The 26,258-nt window shown below is 45.5% G+C and overlaps 1 protein-coding gene across 1 annotated transcript in view; it reads left to right on the forward strand.

Moving 5' to 3' along the window:
* Positions 1–26,258, forward strand: part of LOC142558448 (venom serine carboxypeptidase-like) — a 98,131-nt gene that overhangs the window by 44,627 nt on the left and 27,246 nt on the right. The window contains exon 4 of the mRNA XM_075670582.1: positions 20,419–20,475. Within this exon, the coding sequence (XP_075526697.1) occupies positions 20,419–20,475 (57 nt within the window). The remainder of the gene's footprint in view (positions 1–20,418; positions 20,476–26,258) is intronic.

Here is a 26,258-nt window from a genome sequence, read left to right on the forward strand (position 1 = left end):
CTTTTGCGTGCGGCAGTGGGCCTGTGACGGCGCAGACAATGGATAGACGTGGTTCCATACTATGAGTGTATGAAATGAGCATGTTTATGACGTTCCAAGGTCTACGAACGGTACCATGCTTTCGCATTTTCACACATAAGCAGTCTTAAGTGCATCTGCCGAATTTGTTTAAATATTTACCGGAATATCACGAAAATTGAACACCAAACTTTCAACACCTCTCCTTTTCAGCGCCGACTTTTGTTAAAAATTAAAGTGACATGGTTCGCCAGTTTTTTAGTACGTGTCGGGCCTCGAGACAACGCATGAAACCTTGAACAGAATAGAGCTAGGTAATTTGTGCCGTTGAACTCAAGAACTTGAAAGCAATGAAACGACAAACACCGACTAATAGGGATGCTAAAAATGAATTATGCTTTGGGACGTTTCGGCTTCGCTACGGAAGCCTTGTTCACAATGGGTTGAAGGAAAGTTGCTGGAAGCTTATGTATTCTTCAGCACGGGATGTAAGCAGCGCGTGTGCGACGGGGGGAGGGTTTGTTCATTTAGATCTAGCGTATGACGTGCTTTCTCAAGAATTGTCAGTCGACAAAGAAACTTGGAATCACGGCTGTACCTGGACTCGTTGCAGGCACAGAAAACACGTCACACGCTCAATCAAAGTGAGGGAACCCTCCCACTGTCATACGGGCGCTGTTTGAACACGAAAGTTCAGCCACGGTGCCCGTTGAGAACTGACTTGACATTTTATGTTCGGGACCAAAACAATATAAAGGACAAATTAACCATTTATATTCGCGCACACTTCAAGCTATACTGAAGCGCTGCTGATCCCTTCAGGAGCGTCTTGGTGTTAACAGGTAAGCAAATGTACAACGCCATGATGAGACTGTCTAAAATTATGTATACCAGTGCGTGTTATCATTAGCCGTCTTAAAAGCGGCGCTCAAGGCATATCCCCACTATCTTCAGTGTTTAAGCTGAAAATTTCGTTACGGTCTCGATCTCAACAAAGAAATTCTATGAGTGCCTAACTGCTACTCGGTCTTCTACACCGTCACAATATCATAAAAGGCAATATTTTCCTCCACCCGACAGTACTATTGTCTGCGCTAGCTTCAGGTGGATGACAATGTGCTCGTTGGTAAAACTTCCTCTACATCGCGGATTTTCGCCGAAATGCTTTGATACAAACATGGCAACACCTCTATACGATAAAAGTGCGGACATATCTTTTTGAGGTCGCGTGGACGGCCTGGATATGTAATATTGACTCCGCCAGCATTAGCAGCTCGATGTAAGAGCTTCTTTCCTTCTGATCAATCTTACAACTGCACTCATGTTATTTAGTTAGCAACCGCACCCTAGTATGTCTACATGTTTTAGACAAAGCCAATACTTGTTTTCGCTATGCTCATTTCTCAAAATTCAAATTGCAAGCGGGTACCTCTTGTCTTCACACTGGAGGAAAGTGTTCGGTAAAGGTTTGTTTTTGAACAAAGTATGGCCACAATATATGATACGGAATCTCTTTTACATAAGTTTTTGATTTCATTGTATGTTTCAGGACTCGGCTACACACCATTTCCGCGGTTTTTGATCGACGTCAGTAGCATTGACCTTGCGAACTCAATTTCAAGAAAAACACAAATGCTGAGCAACAAGTTATCCACGGACGCACAGAATCGTACTGATTTTACCCAAAAGTTTGTCAATATCTGTCACAGAGCGATGTCCTCGTGGAAGCGGTTATCCTTTAACATCTTATTTATGAAGTTTATTAACGTCTCGAAAAAAAGGGCTTTACTAAACACGACGTTCGGGTGCCAACCCAGCTCGTACAACAAAATGGGAACTCTTGTGATAGCGAAAGTGAAAGCATGCGACTTTCCAATAGCCTCATAGGCACTAATAATTTGATTTTTCGCACGACCACTCTTTCAGTTATCTTCAAACAAGCTTCGGAAAACAGACAAGCGCAATAAGGAACGCGTGATTGGAGTTCACTCCCAACTGCGCAACCCTATGCTAGTGATAGTTGAAAAACTGTCTATAAGTTGCAACCACTCCCCCCTCACTTATTATCTCGCTACAGTGTCGTGGTACATAAAATTGTCTAGGGAACATAAGTTGTCACCGTTAATAAAAACCGAAATGAAACAGAGACGCTCTCCAATACTTATCTTCGGCCTTATATTTTGCGTTTATCTGAGTGGTAGTCAACGACCTCCGCGTAGGGATAAAAGTGAGAATCCCTGGGGCTGCAAAACAACGCGCAAGGTTCTCCGCAAGTTCCTCAGCTTCGTTAACGACTGCCGCCTCACCGAGCGACTGTAGCTCCATTCTGCCAAGCGCCTCTATCATGCGACTTCTGCTGAATCAAAGCACCCCCCTTCCCCAGTGCAGTGCGGCTGAGCTGACCTCTCTGTCAGATTACTTCACTGCCCATACAATCCTTTCCTTTCCACCAAACCTAAATATCTATAAGCCGAACACTGAGCCTTGTGATTAGGGAGCATAACAGGTTTTAGGCGTTACTTTGTCCTCTGACGTCTGACTGAAATTCATACGTGCCTGGAGTTGCCTTTTAGAGCAACTTTGCCAAGAAGAGGTGACCCACTACTGCAACATCAATATAGTACATTGCTGTTGCAAAAATATGTTGCACTGATATTGTTTCGCATTTCCCCTGGTACACGTATTATTGTGGCGAAACATCAGTCTATAAACGACGTCCAATAATGTGCCCATCGAATCGACCGATGCTGACGGAACAGCCTGGAAGTTTCCGTCGTGCGATCTCGTCTTTTGATTCAATATAAATTGTCCATTGGAACAGGCGCTCACTGTTTGCGATCTTCTACTGATGCAGACTCTTTAGAGTAGGAAAACACTCTTCTGCTCCAAAAATGCTACCAATCTTGCACTCATATTGAGCCTCATATTCAATATACAGGCAAGCGTAAATTCTGATTGCTGTAATCCATAAAGCTTTATTGAATATCTGTGTTAACGCAATACATATCGCTGAAGCCAATTATTCGACGAGAAAACGTGTCTTCATGAAGACGGCAAGTCTCCAAGAAAAATCCCCTTGCCGAAGATGTTGGCATCAGTGATATTCCTTGTTGACCACTGTTATTCCCTTCAAGCCTGAAAGCTCATGTGAAATTCTTTCATATAAAACTTTGTTGACTTACAGGCCGTCATAGTGCACTACGCTGTAGAGGCTTAAGTACGCCAATCGCCAGCACACGTGCGTACTGCGACGAACGGACTCTGACAACTAAAAAAAAAACAGCATGATATCGGAATCTGCATGGACACTCCTGGTTGTTGTAGTTGTCCTCCAATTTGTACCTGGGTAAGTAGGAGTTTCCTGTCGCGTATGAGCTACAGTGCTTCAAAGCTATTGTATGCGCCATGTAACAGTGCTATTAAAGAAAATGCAAGGCTTATCTTAATAAATATAGATTAGATTTCTTCTTGCAAACTCGTATACATCTTACACCTTCTCTTGCGGTTGCATTGAAGGTATATTTACTATGGCACCTGATCTTTGTTTAGCACATTCTTGGATTTAACCTATGTTCATCTCTGAAGATAGCTCCAGCTTAAGTATGAATAAGGCAATAGTAAAAGAAAAACAGTCAATCAGAAACGGCAGCCAGTTCTCAACCTTTAGTGTGAACAGTACCTGTAAGCTAGAAAATGCGTCAGTCACGTTGGTTACTCCATGCCGATTTCCTTAAACCAGGCCACATAGCAGCGCTTATTCATTTAATCAGTTCCGCGGAAGCACGCAAGGTGGAGAAAAGTACATAAAAGGGAAAAATTGACATCCACCTTAATCATAGCACGGAGCTGCAAAGGAAACCCATACGGATTTCTCAGAAAGAAAGGCTCGCAGTTGAATAAAAATTCGTCTTGAACTGGGATTCGAACCAGGGACCAAAATCTTTACAGGGCGTTCGCTCAACCATCCATGCTAACCTCTACCTTGCTGGTTTCCGCAGGAGTGATTTGCCATATTCAGTGTCCCACTGCCTCGGGTCCTAGTTAGCTGAGATGGTAGAGCGGCTGCCCCGGAAAGGCATTGGTCCGGGTGCGAGTCCCGGACCAGGACAAATTTTTCTTCAAGTGCAAATGTTTCTTTCTGAGATACCCGTAGGGGTTTCCTTTGTAGCTTTGTGCTACGATTCGGGCGGATGCCAATTGTGCTCTTGCAGAGCAGCGTTAAGCGAGGAAGTTACTTGGCCAGGATTGAAGCTTTGATCAAAAAGATGTCAACGTAACCGCTAGAATCACAATACTAAAGCCGTTCTGCGAAAGAGAAAAAAATTTGGCATTAACAAACAGCACAAAATTTGTGTTGTTTGTCACCGACAAACAAATTGGCCACAATTTTCAAACTAGTACAGCTCGCTCCCTGCCCTTTTGATGCCCATGTACGGCGGTACACTCTTAATTAGCCAAAGCGACTTCCTCATTGCGCTGCCCCTGCTTTCTGCGAGTTGTCGCGTTTGCAAAAGAAACGTGTAAAAAAAGGACCTCCTACGACACATGAGCAGTGTTTTGTGTTAGTAATGGTGCGCTGCACCCTATCATTTGACGATTGGCCGGTGAAATTGTTTTAGAAACCTCTTCCTGCCGTAGTAATTTTGTATTGACGAAAGTACTTTTTATCTATGAAAAGAAAAATATTTGGGTTGGGCAGCTGCGTTGGGTAGAGAAGTTTGGGATAACAAAAGTGAACTGGTTTGTCCAAACCCTGACAGTCTTAAGGAGCGCGAAAAGGCTTGTCCGCGCCCAAATTGAGGCTGATTGAAATCTAGAGAAGCGGAAGTAACACGTGGACTAACGATCAAAACGCAACACAAGAATTTAAATGTTTTAATGTAGCGTAATATAACGATGTTGTTTGAACTGGAGAGAATGGCGTTATAAATATATTTAACATTTGCTTTAAAAAGCAGTGGTCCCTCCAACACATGAATGGCAATGGTAACAGCTCACCGCCTTTTTCTGAGCATGTCGGCTGCCATATTGAAATAGCACAATTTCATTACGTATGAATTACATATTACGCATGCCTTCGTTGCAATTTTAGCCACAGAACACACCTTCTTAGTGGACACATTGTCAAGCGACAGGTTTTAATTCGTTGTAGTACAGCCGCAACCACACGAACATAGAAAGCATGGGAGGCAAGACAAAGCGCTGACTTCCTACAACATATCTATTTTCGAGTTTTCACATCCACACTTACATCGTTGAAAAAGTCAAAGCGCACACGTATCATGACAGATAAGCACAAGCAAACGTATAAACATCTCAAGCAGGGACATTACAGGCCATGCTCGTATATAGCAAACAAAAAAGGACGATAACTAGAGTATACAGCATCGTAAAGTAGATTACTGACAGGCATGACACAATATTGAACCTCTTTACCGGATAATGGTATCAAACATATTGTGACTCATGCATTACCAAGAGCTACTACGTCTTTAGCTTCTATATAACCAAGCGCGTTGTTTCAGACTTGCTTTCTTCCATAATAATAGCTTTATGCCGCAGAAGTCCGACACGGCTATGGATGACACGAATAACGCCGACTGGAAGATGCAACAGCGTAGCCTTAATCAGTCACACCAGGAACAACGTCTAGCCCGTGTCCCACTTGCGTAGCGCTGGCGATACGGCTTTGGAGGTCTGCATGGTGCACTTTACGTCTTCCTTCTTCGTTAAAGACGGAGCCACACTCAAGGCGTCGTGAGAATGAAGGGTTCGTGATATGGCTTGAGGCGATCTACGTGCACAGTTTCGCGGCCTCGGCGACGCAAGTCCGTAGGGGGCGTCAGAGGCTCGATGACGCCGTTTATCGGAGAAGTTTGCTGTAGGACCCAGTAGGGTCCATGGTATCTGGAGACAAACTTGGAGGAGGCATCTGGTGTCGAAGTAGGAGGCACCCACGACCAAACAAGAGCGTCAGGCGAAAACTAATGCTGGGGGCGCGCGTCGTCATGACGAAATTTATGTAGCGCTTGTTCTTGGGTTGTAAGTGAGCGTGCTGGTTGTCGAAATTATGCTGCATACGGGGCGGCTCCGGACACCGGTGTAGCCTCTGACGATTCGGAACGGTAAGGAAGAATAGTGTTAATGGGAGATGACGGCTCTCGGCCATATAGTCGAAAGAAGGGAGAAAAGCCCGACGTTGCTCAAAGTACCGTATTGCAGGCGTACATGTACGTGACATAGAGAAGGACGATGTTGGTGTGGTTGGAGGCGATATACATCCAAAGCATATCGTCAAGAGTTCGATTAAAGCGATCAGTCAAGCCGTTTGTTTGTGGGTAATATGCGGTGGAACCGCGATGAATAGCGTGGCATTCAGTGATAAGTTAATGAATGACATTGGCGAGAAAATGCGCCCTCGGTCGTTCAGAAGTTCGCGGGGAGCGTCGTGACGTAGAACGAAGCGTTGAAGCAGGAAGGAGGCAACGTCACGAGCCGTCGCAGCTGGCAGCGTGGCCGTTTGTGCAATCTGGTGAGGTGATATATAGCCAAAATGACCCAGCGATTGCGAGCAGCTGAGTATGGCAGAGGCCTGTGTAGGTCTACATCAACCCGGTGAGAGGATTGCGTAGGGCACGGCAAAGGTTGCATTGGTCCCGAATAGCGGCAACGATGAGGCTTTCGGCGTTGACATTCTGTTCATCAGGGAATGTACTTTTGCACAAAGCTCTATATACCGCGCCAATAAAACCTATGACGTAGTCTGGTGCGGTGCTTGAAGATACCAGCGTGTGTGCACTGAAGATCGGCGTAGAAAGCGGCGCATACATCCGCGTGGAGATGCCGGGGTATTACTAGCAGCCATTTGCGGCCATCGGAACGGTAGTTACGACGATAGACGTTTACGTCGCGGATGGCGAAATACGAAGCTTCTCAGCGTAGCGCTCGGGATGGTGGATGTGCAGACGTATCAGAGGGGTAATATATCAAAGATGAATATATCAAAAATGAAGAGAGGTAAGATATCAAAGATATCATTCCTTGCGCTTCTCCAAAGCCCTGTCCACAGAAACTGATAGAGGAAGTGGGTCGTCTAGGACGGGGACACTGACGATGTTGGCTTGGATAGGCGAGCGCGAAAGAGCAGCAGCATCGGCGCGCTTCTTGTCTGAACGGTAGACAATCCGGATGTCGTACTCTTCGAGCGTCAGTGCCCACCAGGCTAGGCGGCCGCAGGAACCATTAATTGACGACAACCAGCAACGTGCGTTGTGATCGGTAACGACCTCGAAGGACAGGTCGTACAGGTATGGACGAAATTTTGTTATGGCCCGGTTCTTCGCTATACATTCTTTTTCCGCGACTGCATAAATCGCTTCAGCTTTCGTTAAGTGCGGCTTGCGTAAGCAACAGCATATTCGTTGTGGCCGGGCTTTCGCTGGGCGAGCACAGCGTCAAGTCCAACGCCACTAGCATCCGTATGGGCTTCCGTGGGAGCGATTGGATCGAAATGGCGCAGTATTGGCGATGTTGTGAGCACGCGGCACAATGTCGCAAAGTCCTCATCGCAAGCCGGGGGCCACGCGGAAAGATTGGGGTCTCAGCGAAGAAGCTCTGTCAGTGGTGCCATAATCCAAGTGAAATTTCGAATAAAGCGGCGGAAGTACGAACAGAGACCAATGAAACTGCGCAAATCTTTTAGAGATGTGGGCCTCGGGAATTCGTTAACAGCACGTACCTTAGCAGCATGAGGGAGAACGCCGTCTTTCGACACAACATGTCAGAGAATGGCCAGCTTGCGTGCCCCAAAGTGACATTTCTTCCAGTGTAGGGGAGGCCAGCGTCACTGAGACATCGTAAAACCTGCTCTAAGCGATGATGGTGAGTAGGAAAATATGTAACAAGCACTACTACATGATCCAAATAACACAAACACGTGTTCCATTTGAGGCCTCTGAGAATGGTATCCATCATGCCCTCAATTGTCGCAGGTGCGTTGCAAAGGCGGAATGACATCAGATGGATGGATGAATGGACGTTATGAGCGTCCCCTTTGGAACGCGGCAGTGGGTTGCGCCACCAAGCTCTTGCTATTATACTGCCTAATTTCCTACCTAGCTTTAATAAGAAAAAAGCACTATGAACTCCCATAACCAAATTTTTTGATCCCCTATTGCGAATTTTGCTTTTGTACGTCTCCGCTTTCTGTCGTTTCCATACTTTTGTTCCACCAATCCTCCAACCACCTCTTACTAATCCCTACTGCGCACATGTTTACTTTTCCACTGCTCTCGCTGAACCCAAGGGCTTCAAGGAGGCGAGTGGTGCCCAAATCGACCGCTGGGCAGACCTCTTCACATTCTAATAACACATGCTCCATACTTTCCCTGGCTTTACTGCAGCAAGCACATGCTTCTTCTTCCTTCTTATATCCCGCTTTATAGTTGCGGGTTCTAAGGCATCCCGGTATCGCTTCAAGAAGTAATGAGCTTCCCTTTGAGTTATCATAAATTGTGTCTTTCCTGATTTCGTTTTTTCCTCTTAAGTAGTTACTCATGGCAGGTTTGTTTTCCATTGCTGCCACCCATGAGATTATTTCAGCATCTCTGACATTTCGCTTGACGTTCTTTATTGCTGTGTTGCCCACCCCGCAGGCCGCGTACTTGCTGGTAAGCTTTCTAGTTCTCTTCCTCTACTGCGAATCAATGTTTATCCTGTACAGATACCTCAACACTCTCCCAGCCCATTTACTTTGTTCCATATTCCTCAGTCATTCTTCATACTCAATTTTACGGCGAGCTTCCCTCACTTCAAAACTAGTCCAGCCCATATCACCCTGCATAGCTTCATCTGTAGTCTTCCCGTGAGCGCCCAATGCGAGGCGTCCCAATAACCTTTGGTTCTCGTCAAGTACTATTGTACCCCTGATTTAAAGCAAACAACAGCATTTTCTTTGCGTGACTGCTGCAGACAGGCCAATATTGTGAATGAGGCAATGTCGAACTATGTGCATCGGAAATTGCCGAAGAAGAAGAGAAGGGAAATGCCAGAGAGACGCCTTCTAAGCTAGGGGGCGCAACGGTGGAAGCACGGCATCAAGAGGTACTCAAGTTAGGGCCATAGTTCTGGGTGGTGCCAAGGATCGGCATCGTCGAAAGGTTAGCACTTACAAGGGACATTGCCAGGAGTGTACGAGAAAAAGAAAAAGACCGATGTGTGGTGGAATGTGTGGACGTGGTGGCGAAGGCTTCGGTAAGCGATAGATTCGGATCTAATGTTGATAGGGCTGCTAAGTATCTGGTTGAGAACAATCTGCGTGTGGTTCAAGCAGACAAGAAAGGATTTCTGGTTGTTGTGCCAAATGATTGTTATTTAGAAAAGGCTTTCCTAGTGGCGAACAAGTGCTTTAAGAAATGTGATGTGAATGTAGAAAACGTAAAAAGAAAGGCGGTGGAGCTAGTGAAAATAATGTTACCAAGAAAAGTTCGCGTCACATGTAAAGAACTCAAATTGAATGATCTTGGATATATTTTTTACTTGGAAAACACAAAAGCGAGGAATTCCGTTTAGGCAAATTGTGTACAAGCGAGAGTTTTGGCAGGTTCTGGTCGCGGGGTTCCTGCAGAAAATGTTGGCTTCCTTGAAGTGCAGGCTCCGTACTTACTGAAAAACTCTGAAGGCCTGGTGAATTTTCTGGCATCAGATAGTACAAATTGCTGCTGGCGATTCAGCATAGATGTTCAAGATCTCTACTATTCCTCGCCGCATAGGCCCCTACTGTGCAGTGTTAATGATTGCATAACAAATGAGAACGACGAGGTGACATTCCGCAACAAGTGCGGTATGGCTGTTCATTCCTGTCTTGAACTTCTGCATTCTTATTTAGAGAATACACACGTAAGATTCTGTGATGAAACGTATATGCAGGCAGTGGGTGTGGCCATCGGGTCAAAGGTAGCTCCCATCCTTAGTAGCATTTTACTGGCAAGCATAGACAGAGAACTGGCAAAAGATTTAGAAGGTGCAGTATTTAATGTATACGGATGTGGTAGATGACTTCCTGATTTTGGGTTGTCATGTAGACAAGGATGCTTTCAGGAATAGGGTAGTAGAAGCCTTTAAATATCTGGTCAAGGGCTTGACGTTTACTTCGGAAGTACCGGTAGACAATGAGCTGCAGTTTCTTGATGTCAAGTTAGAACTTCTACCGGAACACGTGTGTAGGTCATTCTCGCCCCGAGCTGGAAAACCGCTAATGGACTATACCTCTAACCATTCCAGGCTTGTGAAGAATGGTATAGTCATTTCATGTTTCTGGGCAGCGTTGTTGAAGCCATGTTACCACACTGTAAACATTGCATTTCTTGAGCAAGTTGATCGGTTGAGAAAGGCGTGGTACCCGCTCGCTGTGATGCTGGCGTCATGCGCTAGACCAATGAAAAACCTTCAACAGGATAAAGAACTATGCACAAGGAATCAAAGGCAGAAAAATTTAGCTTCCAAGGTTTCAGTGATTCCATATGTGGACGGCCTTTCACACAGACTTAAAAAGTTGGCTGGGAGTTATGAAGTAAAAGTCGTGTTTTCAGCTAAAAATGAAATAGGTATTGTGCATTCTAGGGCAAAAAGTAAGTTCTAAAGTAAGGATGATGCAAAGAAAGGATGCAGTATTAAACATCCGCCTAAGAACCAACATGACGATTGCGCGAAGAACATTGTGTATCAGATTCCTACGACGTTTGGTCATGTGTACGTAGGGCAGACTGCGAGATGCATTAACACGAGACTAAGGGAGCACTTGTCTAGTCTGAAAGGTCGCCTTAGTATGTATTTGGCAATGCATTGTCAAGAACATGCGTGCTCACCCTATCTTAGAAGCACCGTCATATTGTTTAGGCATAGAAATCAAACCGCGAGAGAAATTGTGGAAGCTCACGGGATTGCAAAACTAAAGGAAAAATACATCAGTCATCCTTCCGTTTCATTGTTAGATAAAAAGAATTCGCTCCTGTCATCATATATTTAACGCATTTTTGTCTTAAGTGCTTGTTTTATACATTTAGCAGTTTTTTGTTGACTGGGTAGGACTGATCCGCGGCATTTTATCCCAAGTGTTATATGCGGTATTGGCGTGTTCTATTGACTGTATCGCGCAGATCTGTGGGTATTTAAGCTGGTGGTTCTTCGAAAATAAAGCTAGTTGTTCGAAAGCGCTCGTCCTTGTGTTGCTCCTGTTCTTCGTCGCTGTTTATGTTGCGCACAGAGAGTTTTTAAAAATTAATCTTTTCCAACTATGCCGACTCGCAGTTATGCTTCAGGATGGATGACGTATTTTTTGGGCTGCTCTAGGATATTTCTAAACAAGGTACGGCTTTAAACAAAGGCACAATGGTGCCTGATCAGAGCTCAGTTCTAGCATTCTAGCGCCTTTACAGAAAGACGAGGCCTTGGCGCTCTTTTTTAAAAAGAAACTTATCTTTCCTTGTATATCCAGAAGAAAAGTTCGTGAATTCCATGTGGTGAATGGTGGGAAAAAGTTTGTTCAAAAATAAGTTGTTGAGATGTGAGGAAATTATATGTTTGAATATTGTACCTTTAACCTGAGTGAGAGAAATAGGGCCATATATATTTGGATAAAATATATTGTTTATCTCATCTATAAAAAGGAAAAGATGCTACCTAATTTCCGCTCTTTTAATACGAAGCTGCCTATACGCGTTTTGAAAAGATGTAGTGCATATTCTTTAGTGCTTTGTAGAAAATTTTATGTGACGTCATTAATATCACTTGAGGAGGAAAGCTTGAAACTTCTAATATGCGCTTGGACAAAAGGTTGGCCAAGAATATAGGATCCGTGCGAACGAGTTTAGCTTCAGAGTATGGTGCTTGAGTGCCGATCGAGTTGTGAGGAAATGATTGCGAAAACATGTCATTCAATAATCAGGCGCAAGAAACTTTCGTTCCCCCAACTTGTTGTTGAGGGTGTGGTACCTATGGCGCACTTGGGCTTCAGAATATTCCAGGAATATTTAAGATTGTTTTTTTCTTCACATCAATAGGACAGTCTACTTAAAAAGTGTGAATTTTACTGCTTTCAAAATATGAACTCATATTTGTGCTGCGCATGCCGAATCGGATGACATATCTGCATAACGGAAGGATTTTGCGCCATGGAACAGCCTGCGTTGCTTATTTGATAAGTGTTTTGGTTACTGATTGTACGATGTGGCGCGAGACGATTCGAAGACTGTTTTTAGAGGTATTTATCAATATATAAAATTCGGTACTTTTACTTTGAAGGATGACGACACTTCTTGTACGGATAGCAAGTGAAAGTTAGGAGTGTATCGTAGCGTCCATAAGCCAAACAAGCTGCGCCGGGGCAGTGGGGATAAAACTACCAATTCATTGGACGCGTGTACATATATAGGATTTCGAAAGGGGTGTGTCTTTTTGTCAATAACAGATAAGTTGTTTGAGTAGAAGCCTGAACACATGGCGCATGCGGTTTGACGTACGATGCACTTGCGCGGCACACGTGTGGCACTCGAGCCCAAGATGCGATACATCTTCCTCCGTTCGAAAAGCAAAACAAGAAACGGGAAAATAATATTAATGAAAATTTTCAGGCACTTTGGTTCAAAGCACTTGCACGAAGTTTTCGTCGTAGGCCAGACGTTGTGGCGTTCGACGTTGTCTGAGCGACCTTCTTGGGACTGGTGTGGACGAGACACTTATTGGGGCATCGAGATTCACGGGAATAGGCGGGGCTGTGCATTCTGTGTAGCGAGGTGCCGACCCGTTTCTTTTGCCCTGCTTTCCCTCGAAGTCAACGTCGTCGCCTTCCTGGACGTTGCGTCGGAAAGGCTCCCGGGTCAGTGGCCGATGCTGCCGGTTGCGCTTCAACACTGTGCCGTTTTCTGTGACGGCTGCATACGACCTGGGATTACCGCCAGGCTTGAGAACCTTGGCTTTCGTCGCCCATGCACCTTTCTTGATCCGGACCGTATCTCCCGGGCTCAGGCGGGCCATTGGTCCCCTAGAGTGGCCTGACTGAAGGCGCTGGAGCACCTTGTGACCGTGATTGGGGTTGTCTTGAACGTCGGGAATTATTTCGCGGAGCCGTCGTCCCATCAGCAGTTCAGGAGGCGATGCGCTGCACTGGAGTGGAGTGGTCCTGAAAGCATGCAGTCCCAGCGAGAAATCTTGTTTCACTTCAGTCGTTTTCTTGAGGATACGCTTAATCATCTGACAACCGTTTTCTGCCAACCTTTTAGAACGTGGGTATTCCGGACTAGACGCGACATGCCTCAAATCGTACAGTTGTGAGAACAACGTGAATTCACGGAATGAAAATTGAGGGCCATTGTCAGAACAAACTTCTATGGGAATGCCGTGCATAGCAAAGATCGCACTTGTTACGTCAACTACTGTTTTGGCTATGGTGTCTTTGAGCAGTTAAACTTCGGAAAGGTTTGACAGGGCGTCGTAAACTCACCGGTACGACCTCCCGCCGTATTAAATAATGTCAATGCCGACGCGGCACCATCGTATGTCCGGCACGGGGCGCATCAGCAGAGGCTCTCGAGGTTGGCTATATGCTTACTTTTTGCAGATGAAACATGTCTGGACGAACAATTTTATGTCCGAGTTCATTCCCGGCCAAAAAAACTCGTGTTGCCCTGGCATTGTTCTTGTGTGTTCCCAAAGGCCCTTGGTGAATCCTTTCCAATGTCTCGCGTTTCATGCTTGCCGGAATGACCACTTTGTATTCTTTGCGCAGGACTCCGTTCACATGTGATAACTCGCCTTCGGATTGCTTACGCGGCCCCTCCAAGCATTTTCCAGCTTCTAAACCCCACCGCACGTTTCTTAGCTGTTCGTCACACGCCGTTTCCGCAGCGAGCCGCCGCGATGAACGCTCACTAACAATTGATGAAACTGTACTTACGGCATCTACCTTTACATCGTCGCTGTCGAGGTCGCAGGCCGTTGTCTTGGTTGTGGCACGTGACAGCATGTCAGCCGGCAGAAGCTGCTTACCTGGAACAAAGCTTTATGGAAGGTCATAATGCCGCAATCTCCGAAAAAATATTTGCAACCTCGGAGGTATGGCACCAATTGCCTTCTGGGAGATAGCGATTAAAGGGCGGTGGTCTGTTTCAGCAGTAAACTGGCGACCGTAGACGAAGTCATTATATATTTTGCAGCCAAACACCCCGGTCATAGCTTCTTTTTCACTTTGGGAATAACGCTGTTGTGTTTCGGTAAGCGCTCGCAGCGCATACGCCATGGTCTTCCGTGTGTCGTTGTGACACTGCAACAAAGCGGCACCGATTCCAGACACCTCCTCGGGATGCATCGCAGGACAGTTTCGTTGCTTTGGCCGGATCGAATACCGACAACAAACGCTCTGTGCTAAGGTAGTCAGATAGTTCTTTCCATTCCTTTTCGTAGTTATCGATCCATTCAAAGACGGCATCTTGTCTGATCAAGCTCCTCAAAAGAGCTGTTCTTTGCGCTACAGATGGAAGAAACTTGCCGAAAACTGTGACGACAGCTAGCATGCTTTGCACCGCGAGCTTGTCTTCTGGGGATCGCATGTGCTGTATATAATCAATCAGCGTCGGCCTCGGCCTGATGCCTGTTTTATCAATTACATCTCCAAGAAACTCGATTTCCATGGACGCCTATAATGCAGTTATCAGGATTGAAGGTTAATCCGAGGCGTTTCGCTGCCAGCAACACAGCTTTGACACGCTCAATGTGCTCTTCTATGGACGAGCCCCAGACCAGAATGTCATCCACGTAAATTTTCACGCCGGGAAGGCCTTCGAAAATTTTAGTGAGCGTTTTTTTGGAACACCTCACTGGTGGACGATATGCCGAAGTGTAATCGTAAAAAGCGTTAACGACCAACAGAGTAGAGAATGTTCAAATCCGCGATGTCGAGTTATCCGGGGGTACTTGGTGGAATCCAGAATTAGTATCTAAGCAAGAGAACACAGTTTCACAAGCTAACTGGGCTTCCTTGTCTTCTCTTCGCGGCATCATGTAGTGCTCCCTCTTTATGCACCCATTGATTTTCCGAGGGTCGACGCAGAGAGTAATTTTCCTGTTCTTTTTTTTTGAAATATCACCAGGGGACTCACCCCGTCAGTAGGCTCGGTGACTCTTGTGATGATTCCGACGTGCTCCATGCTCTCAAGTTCACTTCGTAATGGTTCTGTCAGGGCCAACGGCAAACGTCTGACTGGTTGAATGGCTGGAACGGCCTTGTCTGCCAGAACCACGTGATATACTTTTTTTCACGCAGCCAGTCCCCGCAAAAGGTGATGAAAGCCTTGCATGATTTCTTCACTCTCGTCATGTGATACGCTGTGGACGCGCCAGAGCAATCGCAGTTAGGTTGCTTGTAGGCCTCCAATTGCGCGACCTTTGCGCGCCACAAAAAAATTCACAGGAACAGTTCGGTCGCCCAACGTTACTTCTGTTCGAACGACACCAATATGCTTTATTCTGTCTCCACCGTATGAATGCAGCACCACGCTGCTTCACTTCATTCCAGGACTTGGGCGCATCCTATGGTATATTTCAACCGGCAGCAAGTTGGCCCAAGGCCGACGAAGTGATTAAATTCCACTTTTGACACCACGTATCGTAGCGTTCAGAAAGTCAAACGTGCTGCGCCGGGGCAGTGGGGGAAAAACTGCCCATTTATTGCACACGTGTACATATTGGGAGCACCGACTTACGGAGTCGCGATCTGTTGGAAGCGCCTCCCTTGCGTAGTATCAGGGATAAGGCGGCGCGCTCCTCATAGGTTTGGCTTACGGTGCATAATAAGAACCCCACGCAGCAGCTCTCCCGGAGATTTCTCTAAGAACTCTGAAAACGAGGGAAGTGTTTATTGTAAAAACAATAATCTTGGGCGAACTGAAAGCACTGAATCATTTATAAACGCTATCGCTTTGCCGAATATGCACAGTAAGCGTCACTGCGCGCGGTCGCCGCGATGGAGTCTCCCGAACCGGCTTCTTGCGTGAAAGGCAGGCAAACGCTGAGAGCAAACTATGTGAAATATGCTTTCATAGTGGGCTGTCTGTATAACCGAATAGAGCATCACAGGATGAAGCCTCAATGCAGGGATCGCACGGGTTCGCAGCGACCGATTCCGCGTCTGCATGCATGTCTGCGCACAATGTCTTGCTTTCGCTGCGAGCGCGTCTTCACACCGTGCCATGAGTTTTAGGCCGCATAATATGGGCGTTTGACAGTGCACAAGGAACCATTGTTGCGTGGACGCTATCAGAGCTGTTCAAAAATAATTTCGTGCCGTCGCAACGATTCAACCTTTTTTTCTTTTCTTCTAAATTCTTATGTTTCAATATCATTATTTATCATGCTGCGCCGCACTGTATCTTTATCGATCTTAACGTGCGATTTCCCGCTGGTTCTTTTTCGTAAACCAGTGCATTAATTAATAACACAAACATGACCATGTGCGATGCCTTTATTTATTGTGCTTTTTACCGCTCCCTTTCCATTCGGTGAACTTGGCACTATCTAGCGTAAACAAATGGCAGTGGCTTAGCTCGGCTATGCCAGGATATGCGTAGTGAAAGCTAATGCATAGCATGGTTAGCCTTGGTTATACTTGATTGCAATTCCAGGTTAGTCTGGTTGTCTACCTATGTTGCGACGCTTAGCCAGTCATTGTGCGCCGCGTTCGTCTCTTTTCTGGGCGATTCGTTTCCTCTTCATCTCGTCGCGATGTCGATTCCAGGCATTCTCCTGCTTATCAGAATTGTCGCCGTCCATACTGTCGCCTCAACTGTGGTTGCGGCGCATGCGAGTTCTCCTTTTCAATCCTCCGACATGTTATCAGGCATGCGACGTAGCTGGCGAAGCGAGCGGAGGCGAGCGCAACGACGAGGAACGCGGTGTGACGTCATACTAAACGCGCGCGGAATAGCGCGTCGCTGCGCAGCAGCAGAACACCTGTGGTTCGGTGATTTTAGTACCGCATGCGCAGTAGTCACGAGGAAGCGAGAGAGAGAAAACAAATTGGCAGTGGCTTAGCTAAGTTATACCAGGATATACGTAGCGTAAAGGTACGGTTATGCTTTACAGTCTTTTGCGCCGACTGGCAGCGGCTCGACTCACCGTAACCTCCATGTCGAGCGCGCTGCATCAACCGTCTCTCCCGCGCATGTATACGCACGGTGTGCCCTCCTCGCGCATACACAGTGCCACGCGGCGCCGCAATCGTAAATACAGCAGCGGGCGTACACGGCGCCGGCGCGTCTGTAGAGACTGTGACGTCACACCTCTGGAGCACGCGCTGGCTGCGTCCACGGCGGCGGCGAGGGTGACGCAGCTGCGCCTCTCGCGACGTCACGTGGCTCTCGCGCATGCGCAGTATGGCAGGCGCAGAAGCACGCGAAGCTCGGCTCCAACCCGCGTAGTGTAGCATTACGCTACGAAAATGGCAGTGCCAGGATATGCCAGGATATACGTATTGAAAGCTAAGGCATAGCATGGTTAGCCTTGGTTGAACTTGATTGCAAGTGCAGGTTGGTCTGGTTGTATACCTATGTTGCGGCGTTTAGCCAGTCGTTCTGGGCGCTGTTCGTCTGTTTTCTGGGCGATTCGTTTCCTCTTCATCTCGTCCCGATGTCGATTCCAGGCCTCCTCCCGCTTATCAGAATTGTCGCCGTCCATGCTGCCGCCTCAACTGTGGTTGCGGCGCACGCGAGCTCTCCTTTTCGATCCTGCGACATGATATCAGGCATGCGAAGCAGCTGGTGAAGCTAGCGGAGGCGAACGCAACGACGAGGAACACGGTGTGACGTCATGCGCCTCCTCGGAGCTTTAAGAGGAAGCTTTAGCTCTAGTGCTCCTATCTAAATACATGTAAAAGGAGAATTCGTTTTTCTCGGCAACCACTGCACCAAATTTGACGAGGTTTGTTGCATTTAAAAGACAAAATTAAAATCTAGTGACTGCTGGTTTCGAATTTCTGAGTTAGGTCGTCAATTTTTTATTAAAAATTGGCAAAAATCGTAAATTTTCAAAAAACGAAACTATCAAGTTTACAACTCTGTAACTCAACCACTAAAAATGATAATGCAATTCTGTGGATTGTATTAATAGTACATCTAAAGCGGACAAAATTGATATGTTGCACATGAATAAAAAAAAATTTAATCATAGGAAAATACAACTTTTGCAAAACCGTTGTAACCAACGTAACAAATTCACGCAAGATGTAAAATGACATATTGAATTTGTCCGCTTTGAATGGTCTAATGGATGCCGTTTGCAGAACCGCGATATCAGTTCTTGATGCAGAGCTATGAATTTGTAAACTTCGTGCTTCTATTTTTTTCAAACGGTCAAATATGTGAAAATCGTTTTAAGAAAACTTAAGTCCTAAATAGAAATTCCACTTCCAACAGTCACTAGAATTTAACTTTCTCGTTCAAATGCAACAAATTTCATCAAAATCGGTCCAGGGGTTATCTCATAAAAACGTTTTTGCGTTTTACATGTATTTGAATAGGCCGCGTCGGAGTTGGGCCCGAGCTAAAGCTTCCGCTTAATATCCGCGGCGAGGCGCGCGTTGTGACGTCATGTGCCTCCTCGGAGCACCGCCACAGGGAAATCGCAAGTTCGCGGTCAGTAAAGCTTTCGCTTTAAAAGTTCATAGACCAAATAAAGCGTCATGACACTCCCGGCAGCGGTCGAACGTCTCCGTGCGCGTTTTCTGCTACTCACCGAACATCGGAGTCCCGACGCCGAATCAGAAATATTCCCCGCGTGGGTGCCCGCTGCATACCCGAGTTGTAGGTGATGGCTGTTTGCCGGTTCCTAGTTTCGCGAGCCAAGCTTCAAGCAGCTTCTTGGCCATCGGCTACGTGTGAATAAGGCTGGCACCAGGCTGCGTTGCCTACCTACCGCACTGCGGCACCCAGCGTAGTGCGGTGCCGCAGTGCACAGCAGGCTACTACACCGAGTGTAGTAGCCTGCTATGCTGCACGCCTCCAAAAGCAGCCACTACCTATTATAGCGCTTTCAAATGCTGTCAAGCTGATACCCAAGGCTGGAGAACCTCGCCACTTCATCAGAACCAAAGCACAGGTGGGACCTTAACCTTTCGTTTTCAGTTGGCTTCGGCGCTTCCGAAGCAGCCGAAGTGGGCGCTGTGTCCACGCAATCCCTCATGCAACGCCACGCCGACGCTGGCGCCAGCTTTTCCAGTGGTGGAGCTTGTCGCCAATATAGGATTTCGATAGGTTTAAAATTGTGTATTTTTGTCAATAACAGATAAGTGTTGGAGTAAAATCCTGAGCACATGGCGCATGCGGTTTGACATACGATGCGCTTGCGCGGCACACGTGCAACGCTCGGTGCTACAGAGTGTACATAGTGTAGAATTGTGTACAAGTGTAGTATCCACCTGTACACAGTGTATACACAGTGTACGGTGTAGCATACATAGTGTAGCATAGTGTACATAGTGTAGCGTTCGGCGTTCGGCGCTATTTATGGTATTGTAAACGTAACATACATGTGTTTACGCAATGAAATTACGTGAAAACAAGTAAACGCAGATCTACAGCAGGAACTTGTGTCAGAAACGTTGCGAGGCAAGTAGAGGCAGCGACTTTCGACACTACCCGACGAGTGAATCCATTGTTCTGCCAAGGTTGAAACTTTCCGAGCCACCGTCAGAGGCCCTGTCTGTATCCACGGACGCTGCGCGCGTTCGGCGTGAACGCGGAGGAACGCGGACGGCGTCGGCAGTAGCGCTGTCTCATCTTTCGGCGCGTTGACTCGTTGGTGCTGCTACAATAACATCAAAATTACCTTTGTCATATTCTCAGATGCGTTTAGCGTGCCTGGTTGTCTGAGTAGAACGACCATAAATCGACATGCGCAAGGCATCGTGATCGCTCGTACAAGGCATGCGAGCCAATGCAGACGCAATGAGATGGAAAGACGTCAGCACGCTGTGAAAATGAAGAAGCGGTGGTCTTTACTAAGCTGAACCAATTGGAATAAATGAAAATGGCAAGGAACAGTAAGAAAATCTGTAGCTTCGGCCGACTGAGCAGAGCGAGGATAACATGACCAGTTTATATATGGGCAATCTTTGAAGAGGGAAATTGACAAACTGGAATATTAAGCAGGAATTTCAATTAGAAACGCAACTGCCGGCAAAAAGCCTGGTAAGGGAAGAGAAGAAAGGCATGAATAGACAACTTTCTTGAGCACAAGAGAAAAAATAACTTTCGTAGTAAGTGAAAAAATGAAGACTTCTGAAAGGGAATCTGATTGTACCTGCTCTGACACTGTTTTTGATGTCACTAAGAGTTTTCTTTTTCACTTTTTCAGGTCACAATCCAATTACGCTGCGAGTGAAAGCCAACAGCCGGCCTTACCAGCGGGCAGGTGAGCATAATGACATGGTTACGAAACGACATCTTGGCGTTTGGAGCGTACAAAGTTAACATTTTACAAGTGAAACAGTCGCATATGAGAACCTGCCACATTGTTCAACATAAATGTATCAGGAAGTACCATTGATAAAAGGGTCACCATACGTGCCCTAAGATACGCTTCTTTCACTTAATAACGGCAGAAAAAAAACTCCGTGCAGAAAATGAACTATTTCCAGGGCCACTGCCTTCGCGTCCTCTGTTTCGTCATGTCTCCTCTCTTGGTTTTAACATAAAGCTTGCTTCATTAATTTGTTTCACCTAAATACTGATGTTTTATTTTTTGTACAACGTGTAATGAAACAGAACCACTGTGTTACGAAGTGTTGCTGCACGGAGTTTATCACGTGGAAGACGCTATGAGGGTGATAATATTCAAGACAGCGTAATGAGAACAAAAAACTCGTATGACTTTCCTAAAAAATTGTAGCTGACCTTGCGTTTCAGTACTGGAAGGTTGACCTTAGCGCTTTAAAAAGTAAGAAATGACTTTGTTCATCTACTCCCGAGCTATGTTATTGGTCGGAAGGTCTCGTTTATGGAAGTTTGAGTCAGTTCAAAATTAAAGCTTTAGATATAGAACACTTGGCTGATGGTGAAATGAACGCTGTATTTCTCCTTCCTATTCGCTCATGTGCGATATCAACAATCATGAACCACTGGATATGATGGTGTTTATTCAGAGTGCTCGTTTATACATACGGCGCTTACTCTAGGTGCTTTTTCTAAAATTAGATAGCAGAATACTTTTCCCTTTCTTCACATTTTATTTCGTCTTGGCTTCTGGGTTAATTTTTATTAGTGCGAGAATTTTTGTGTGTTGGCACTCGCTTGCATAACGATGCCAATTACTCACTTCCTTGGTGGTCTGCTTCACAAATGCAAAACAGTTGTACACATTTGTCTGAATGGAGCAGAAAACTTCGATGGATATCTATGGACGCAGTAGCAGATAGTTGGCATCTTTCGGGAATTTCAAAATTTCATCATTTTCAAGCCTGTGTAATATTTGGTTATTAAGTCCTTATCGCGCTCGGATAGTATTTACGTCCTCCTAGCATCTCTTAGCTGATTATCTGGTGTTCACATAAACTAAGAAAGTTGATTTCACGTTTCACATTCGTCCATTAGTTATTTTTGTGCTTGATTAATAAAGTGTTGCGAAATGAAAGTAGTGTTCAAAGTTTTCGAATATTTTACGTTTTATAATAACGTTAAGTTGTTCGTTGAAGTACCCACTATACAACCGCGATATACAGCCGCCCGTGTTGCCTTAATGTGTCTTCCTTGTGTGTGTGTTAACTTGCGGCAAAAAACATGTCTTTTATTAAGCACCAACCATGCGAACAAGCAGTTCTGTCGCAATAATAGTAAATAGGGAAAAACGCTCCGCGATGTGACAGTGTGCATTGTGGATACAGATGATGCTTCATGTACTTAAGCTTATTTAGATACAAAACTCCTGAGGACTACTAATGCGTCAAAGTTGTTTCCCCAGTTATTAGCGCGAAGATTGCACTAATATAAAGTATTCATACATCGTATAATGGCCTTGAACCCTGGGCCATAGTAGAGGCATCAGAAGTGCCTGTAATAGTTGCGGTAATAAACGCATGCGCTGCCTTACTTTCCTTGTGCATTATGCACGAGGACGTTTTATGAATAAAAAAGTCCAATGAGTAAAAAAACGCAGTAAGCAACTCGACATATACGACACAACAGACTTTATACAAGTGGCGTACGCTTGCTTCCTGTTGGTATACAAGTTAAATGCGAAAGTATATTGCGTTCATGTACGTAAAGTTGTAACGCTAACAGCTATGTGCTGCATCAGCTATGCCACTTCGCGTAGCGGCATCTAGCGAATGACGGTCGCAATGAGCGCGTACTAGGCCTCAACTGCGGAAACCACTAAACGTACGCGTAGCTAAGAACGGCACAAGATATGCGCGCCACGTAGAGATGTGGGGGCTCGGGAAAATACAAATGCCAAGGAATAGGGATAGCGAAGAGGGGGGGGGGGGCTGAGATGAAGAGGGTGAGTAGTCGCGGTGAAAATTTGTTGTGTGGGAAATTGCCTTAAGAATATCCACAAAACTTACCAGTTGAAGCGCGATAAAGCAAAAATGCGTGAACGTCGCCATTCATGCATTTTTCTCCACAAATATTTTTATGCCACGCATTATTTCAACCAGTTCACATTTTTCACGTCAAGCGACGCACAGTATTTCCTCAGTGTTGTACATTTTAGCGCAAGATATTGAACGCGAGCATTTACCGTTGCTCACAAAGGAACTCAGTGCCCTCTCGCTCAGTGAAGGTTGACCAGCGAAGCGGTGTATCTGGGCCCCTTAAAGGCGAACTGCACCTCCAGCACAGGTCGGCCCGGTACTGCCCCATCTTCGGGATCGGCGCACGCATGGAGGGCGTAATTACGGAAAATTTCGCAGTGGGCGAGTTGGTTCGACATAATTAACACTGTTGCGCAAAGAGACGTAGGGACAGGACGTGAGCGATAAAACAACACACTCTGGCGTCATGTGTTGTATTCTCGCTCATGTCCTGTCCCGTCGTTTCTTTGCGCAACAGTGTTAATTATGGAGAGTGCTTAAGGCCGCCTACTTCACCTTCGGGTCCGCCCGGCATTGCACTATCGTCGGGATCGGCCCGCGTGTGGGGAGTGTTTAACGCCTGCTTCACCTCCGCCACGAGTCGGCCAGGCATTGCACCACCTTCGGGATTTTATGTCTATACGCTGACACGATCCTGGGGAAACTAGCTCTTAACAGCATCGCTGCAACATTCAAGCAGAAACTCCTCTGGGAGTTGTCTGAGTACGCGTAAGCATTGGGTCACTTGCTCACCTTCACGCAGCTCAGTGTCGCCCTAAATCTCACGAAACTTGATTCCACCAGTACAAACGACAGCGCTGCGGCGACACGAATTTTTGCGGACGGCGGCGCAAGGTGAATTGATGAGCAAGCAAACTACTGAAGGCGGCAGTGGCAGCGATAATTATAAGCCGTTATTGCTCTTTAGTGCCTTATCCATCTATTTAGTGCGTTGAACCATTATCAATGCTGACCAACTGTACTTCAGCGGCGGCTGCGTATGGCGAGGCCACGCGGGCCCCTATCTTGAACGCGATCTGCCATGGGGACAGAGTACGGAAAGTTCTGATAGCTTCGTGCGCGCTGTGTTCTTGCCGCTTACCGTTGAAGCGAGAGGCTACACGGAGGTCAATTTGCTCGCTGCTGCGAGCCCTATCTTGAAAGCAATCATCTTACTTGACGGATGGACGGACGTTCTTTCTCGTTCGGTAGGCATGGAAATGCTCACGCATTGGAATTAAGGAAGAACACGCTTACCGTAGATTACACCAAGGTGGAATAAAAGCGATAATAAAGAGTTAACACACTTCGCCAGGGATACTTTCAGCTCTTTTTCGCAAGCTTAGGATTACAATAAATTGCTATCGATGGCCTCACCTAGCTTTATATGGTTTTCAAGCCCATTCTTTACGGAACAGGCTCCATGGGGTTTTTTGCTTCGACTTGATCTCAAACCTTCCGCAGCTTTCGTGCTAACATTTTCCCGGTGGCGGGCTATATGGCTGCGCAACTGGAGACAAGGTTCTCGCGCGGAATACAGAGGAGTCTCGTATAGTGCGAATTGCGTGTAAAGTGGATTTACGAAAAATCGGTAACTAAAGACAGCTAGGAAAGCGCATTCAGCCCACTTTTATCTTTTTTTTACGGTGACAGCCAGAGACGTTGTTACCCCTAAATGTAGTGATCGTATTACCTTTCTACACTGCAATGCGCAATCTGCGCGTACTAAACATGACCAGTTCACTACACTTTTCAATGCATTTTCTTCCCATTTTCCAGTTATCATGATTACCGTGACACGGTATGTGTCTGAAAATGAAGTAATGCGATTGCCTGGTTACACCTTTTTTGTGAACAGGTCTTATCGACGCGGCGGGCGCGTGTTGCAGCTTGTGTCAGTGCCCTTATCGTGCAACTTGCTCGCTGACTTTTCTATAGCTGCCGAAGATTATGAAGTTTTAACACTGCAGTGTGGAAAATGCGTGTTTGTCGTAAACCGGCCACCTGATGGAAACACCAACACTTCCTTTTTTTTGAAGAAATTACTCGACTTTGCGTCAGTGAACGACCTGCGCCTTGCTATGGCAGGATACTTAAACATAAATGTTTTACGCCAGACATCAAAATGTTGTGAATTTCCGAATGGTTCTCGAGTGATTCACTGCACTAATTTTACTACGGAACCTACACGCATCGGCCGTCTCTCTGTTAGTTCGATAGACGTATTTATAGCAACTTGTTCTGAACATTGTACAGATTAAGGCGGGATTGTTCCATGATTAGGTGACCATTTGCCAATTGATATGTTCTGTCATTTTAATCACTGTTTTAAAGATACGCATCACGCTGAGACATATTTCCTACCGGAAATCAACGGCAAAATATTAGGAAAATTTTGCGCGAAATTTGAAAATATCAACTGGAGCTCCCTGCTTGAAATAACTGATGCCCACAACGCTTACAATACGTTTATAAGCATTCTGAAGGAAGCATATTGTTGCTGTTTTTCGTTTAAGCAAGAAGGTACAGTAAAATACGCAAGCTATGGGTTACGAATTAGTGTCTCAAAATGACTGGCAAGAAAATTCATTATATGCTAAATTCATGAAAACAAAGGCCACTAATGATGTCGCAGCATTTAAGAAATGCCGCAATGGTGTAGCTAAACTTTTGAAAAACACAAAACGTGCATATTTTGAATATCGGTTTAATTCAGCAAACAATTGAAGCGAAACACTCTGGCATGAACTTAAGAAGCTTTTAAGACCAGACCATAAAGATGAGTTGGAAGGTACTGTGGGTGGCAAGTTGTTAAGGGGCGAGGAGCTAGCAAACAGCTTTAATGACTACTTCACTTCTCTAGCGTCAAGCGATTGCAACAAAACAACAATTGAGTTATTGGGGGTAATACCCAATAAACATTCAGCCTTTCTTGAGCCAACGTCTCTGGAAGAGGTTTTCCTAGCTTTCATGTCCCTGAAAAACATCAAAGCGGGTGATATTGATGGGCTGCAAATAACACATTAAATTTGTGCGTCATCTTCTGTTACGTGTCCTCACTCATATATTCAATATTGCTTTATCTACTGGAATCTTTCCCGAAGCAATGCAACATGCCAAAGTTAATGTACTGTTAAAATCCGGGAACAAAAAGGAATTTTCAAATTACAGCCTAGTTTCAGTATTGCGTGTAAATTCAAAAGGATTAAAAAATTATCTATTTAAAGGTTACATCATTTTGCGACAAACATTCTATCATATCCAAGCAGCAGTTTGATTTTCGAAAAGGAATGCCGACTGAGCTTGCTATATTATCAGCAAAAGAATTCATTCTTAACGGTTTTGAAGATAAAAGTATAACAATTGGAGTTTTTATTGACTGTTCCAAAGCGTTACACCATGTTAACCATTTAATTTTATTAGCACTTATACATTCATATTTAAGACTTAGAAATCAGTGCGTCCCAATTAAATCCCACCAATTACTGTTCAAAAAATATTCCAAGGAGCTCCGCAAGGCAGCGTTCTTAGACCAACATTGTTCAACATTCACATAAATGACGCCGTTCATATAAGCGAAGAAACACAGTTCATAATTTATGCCGATGACATCAGTTTGTTTTTC

This window comes from Dermacentor variabilis, chromosome 9, assembly GCF_050947875.1.
Source record: "Dermacentor variabilis isolate Ectoservices chromosome 9, ASM5094787v1, whole genome shotgun sequence".
NCBI classification, from domain to species: domain Eukaryota; kingdom Metazoa; phylum Arthropoda; class Arachnida; order Ixodida; family Ixodidae; genus Dermacentor; species Dermacentor variabilis.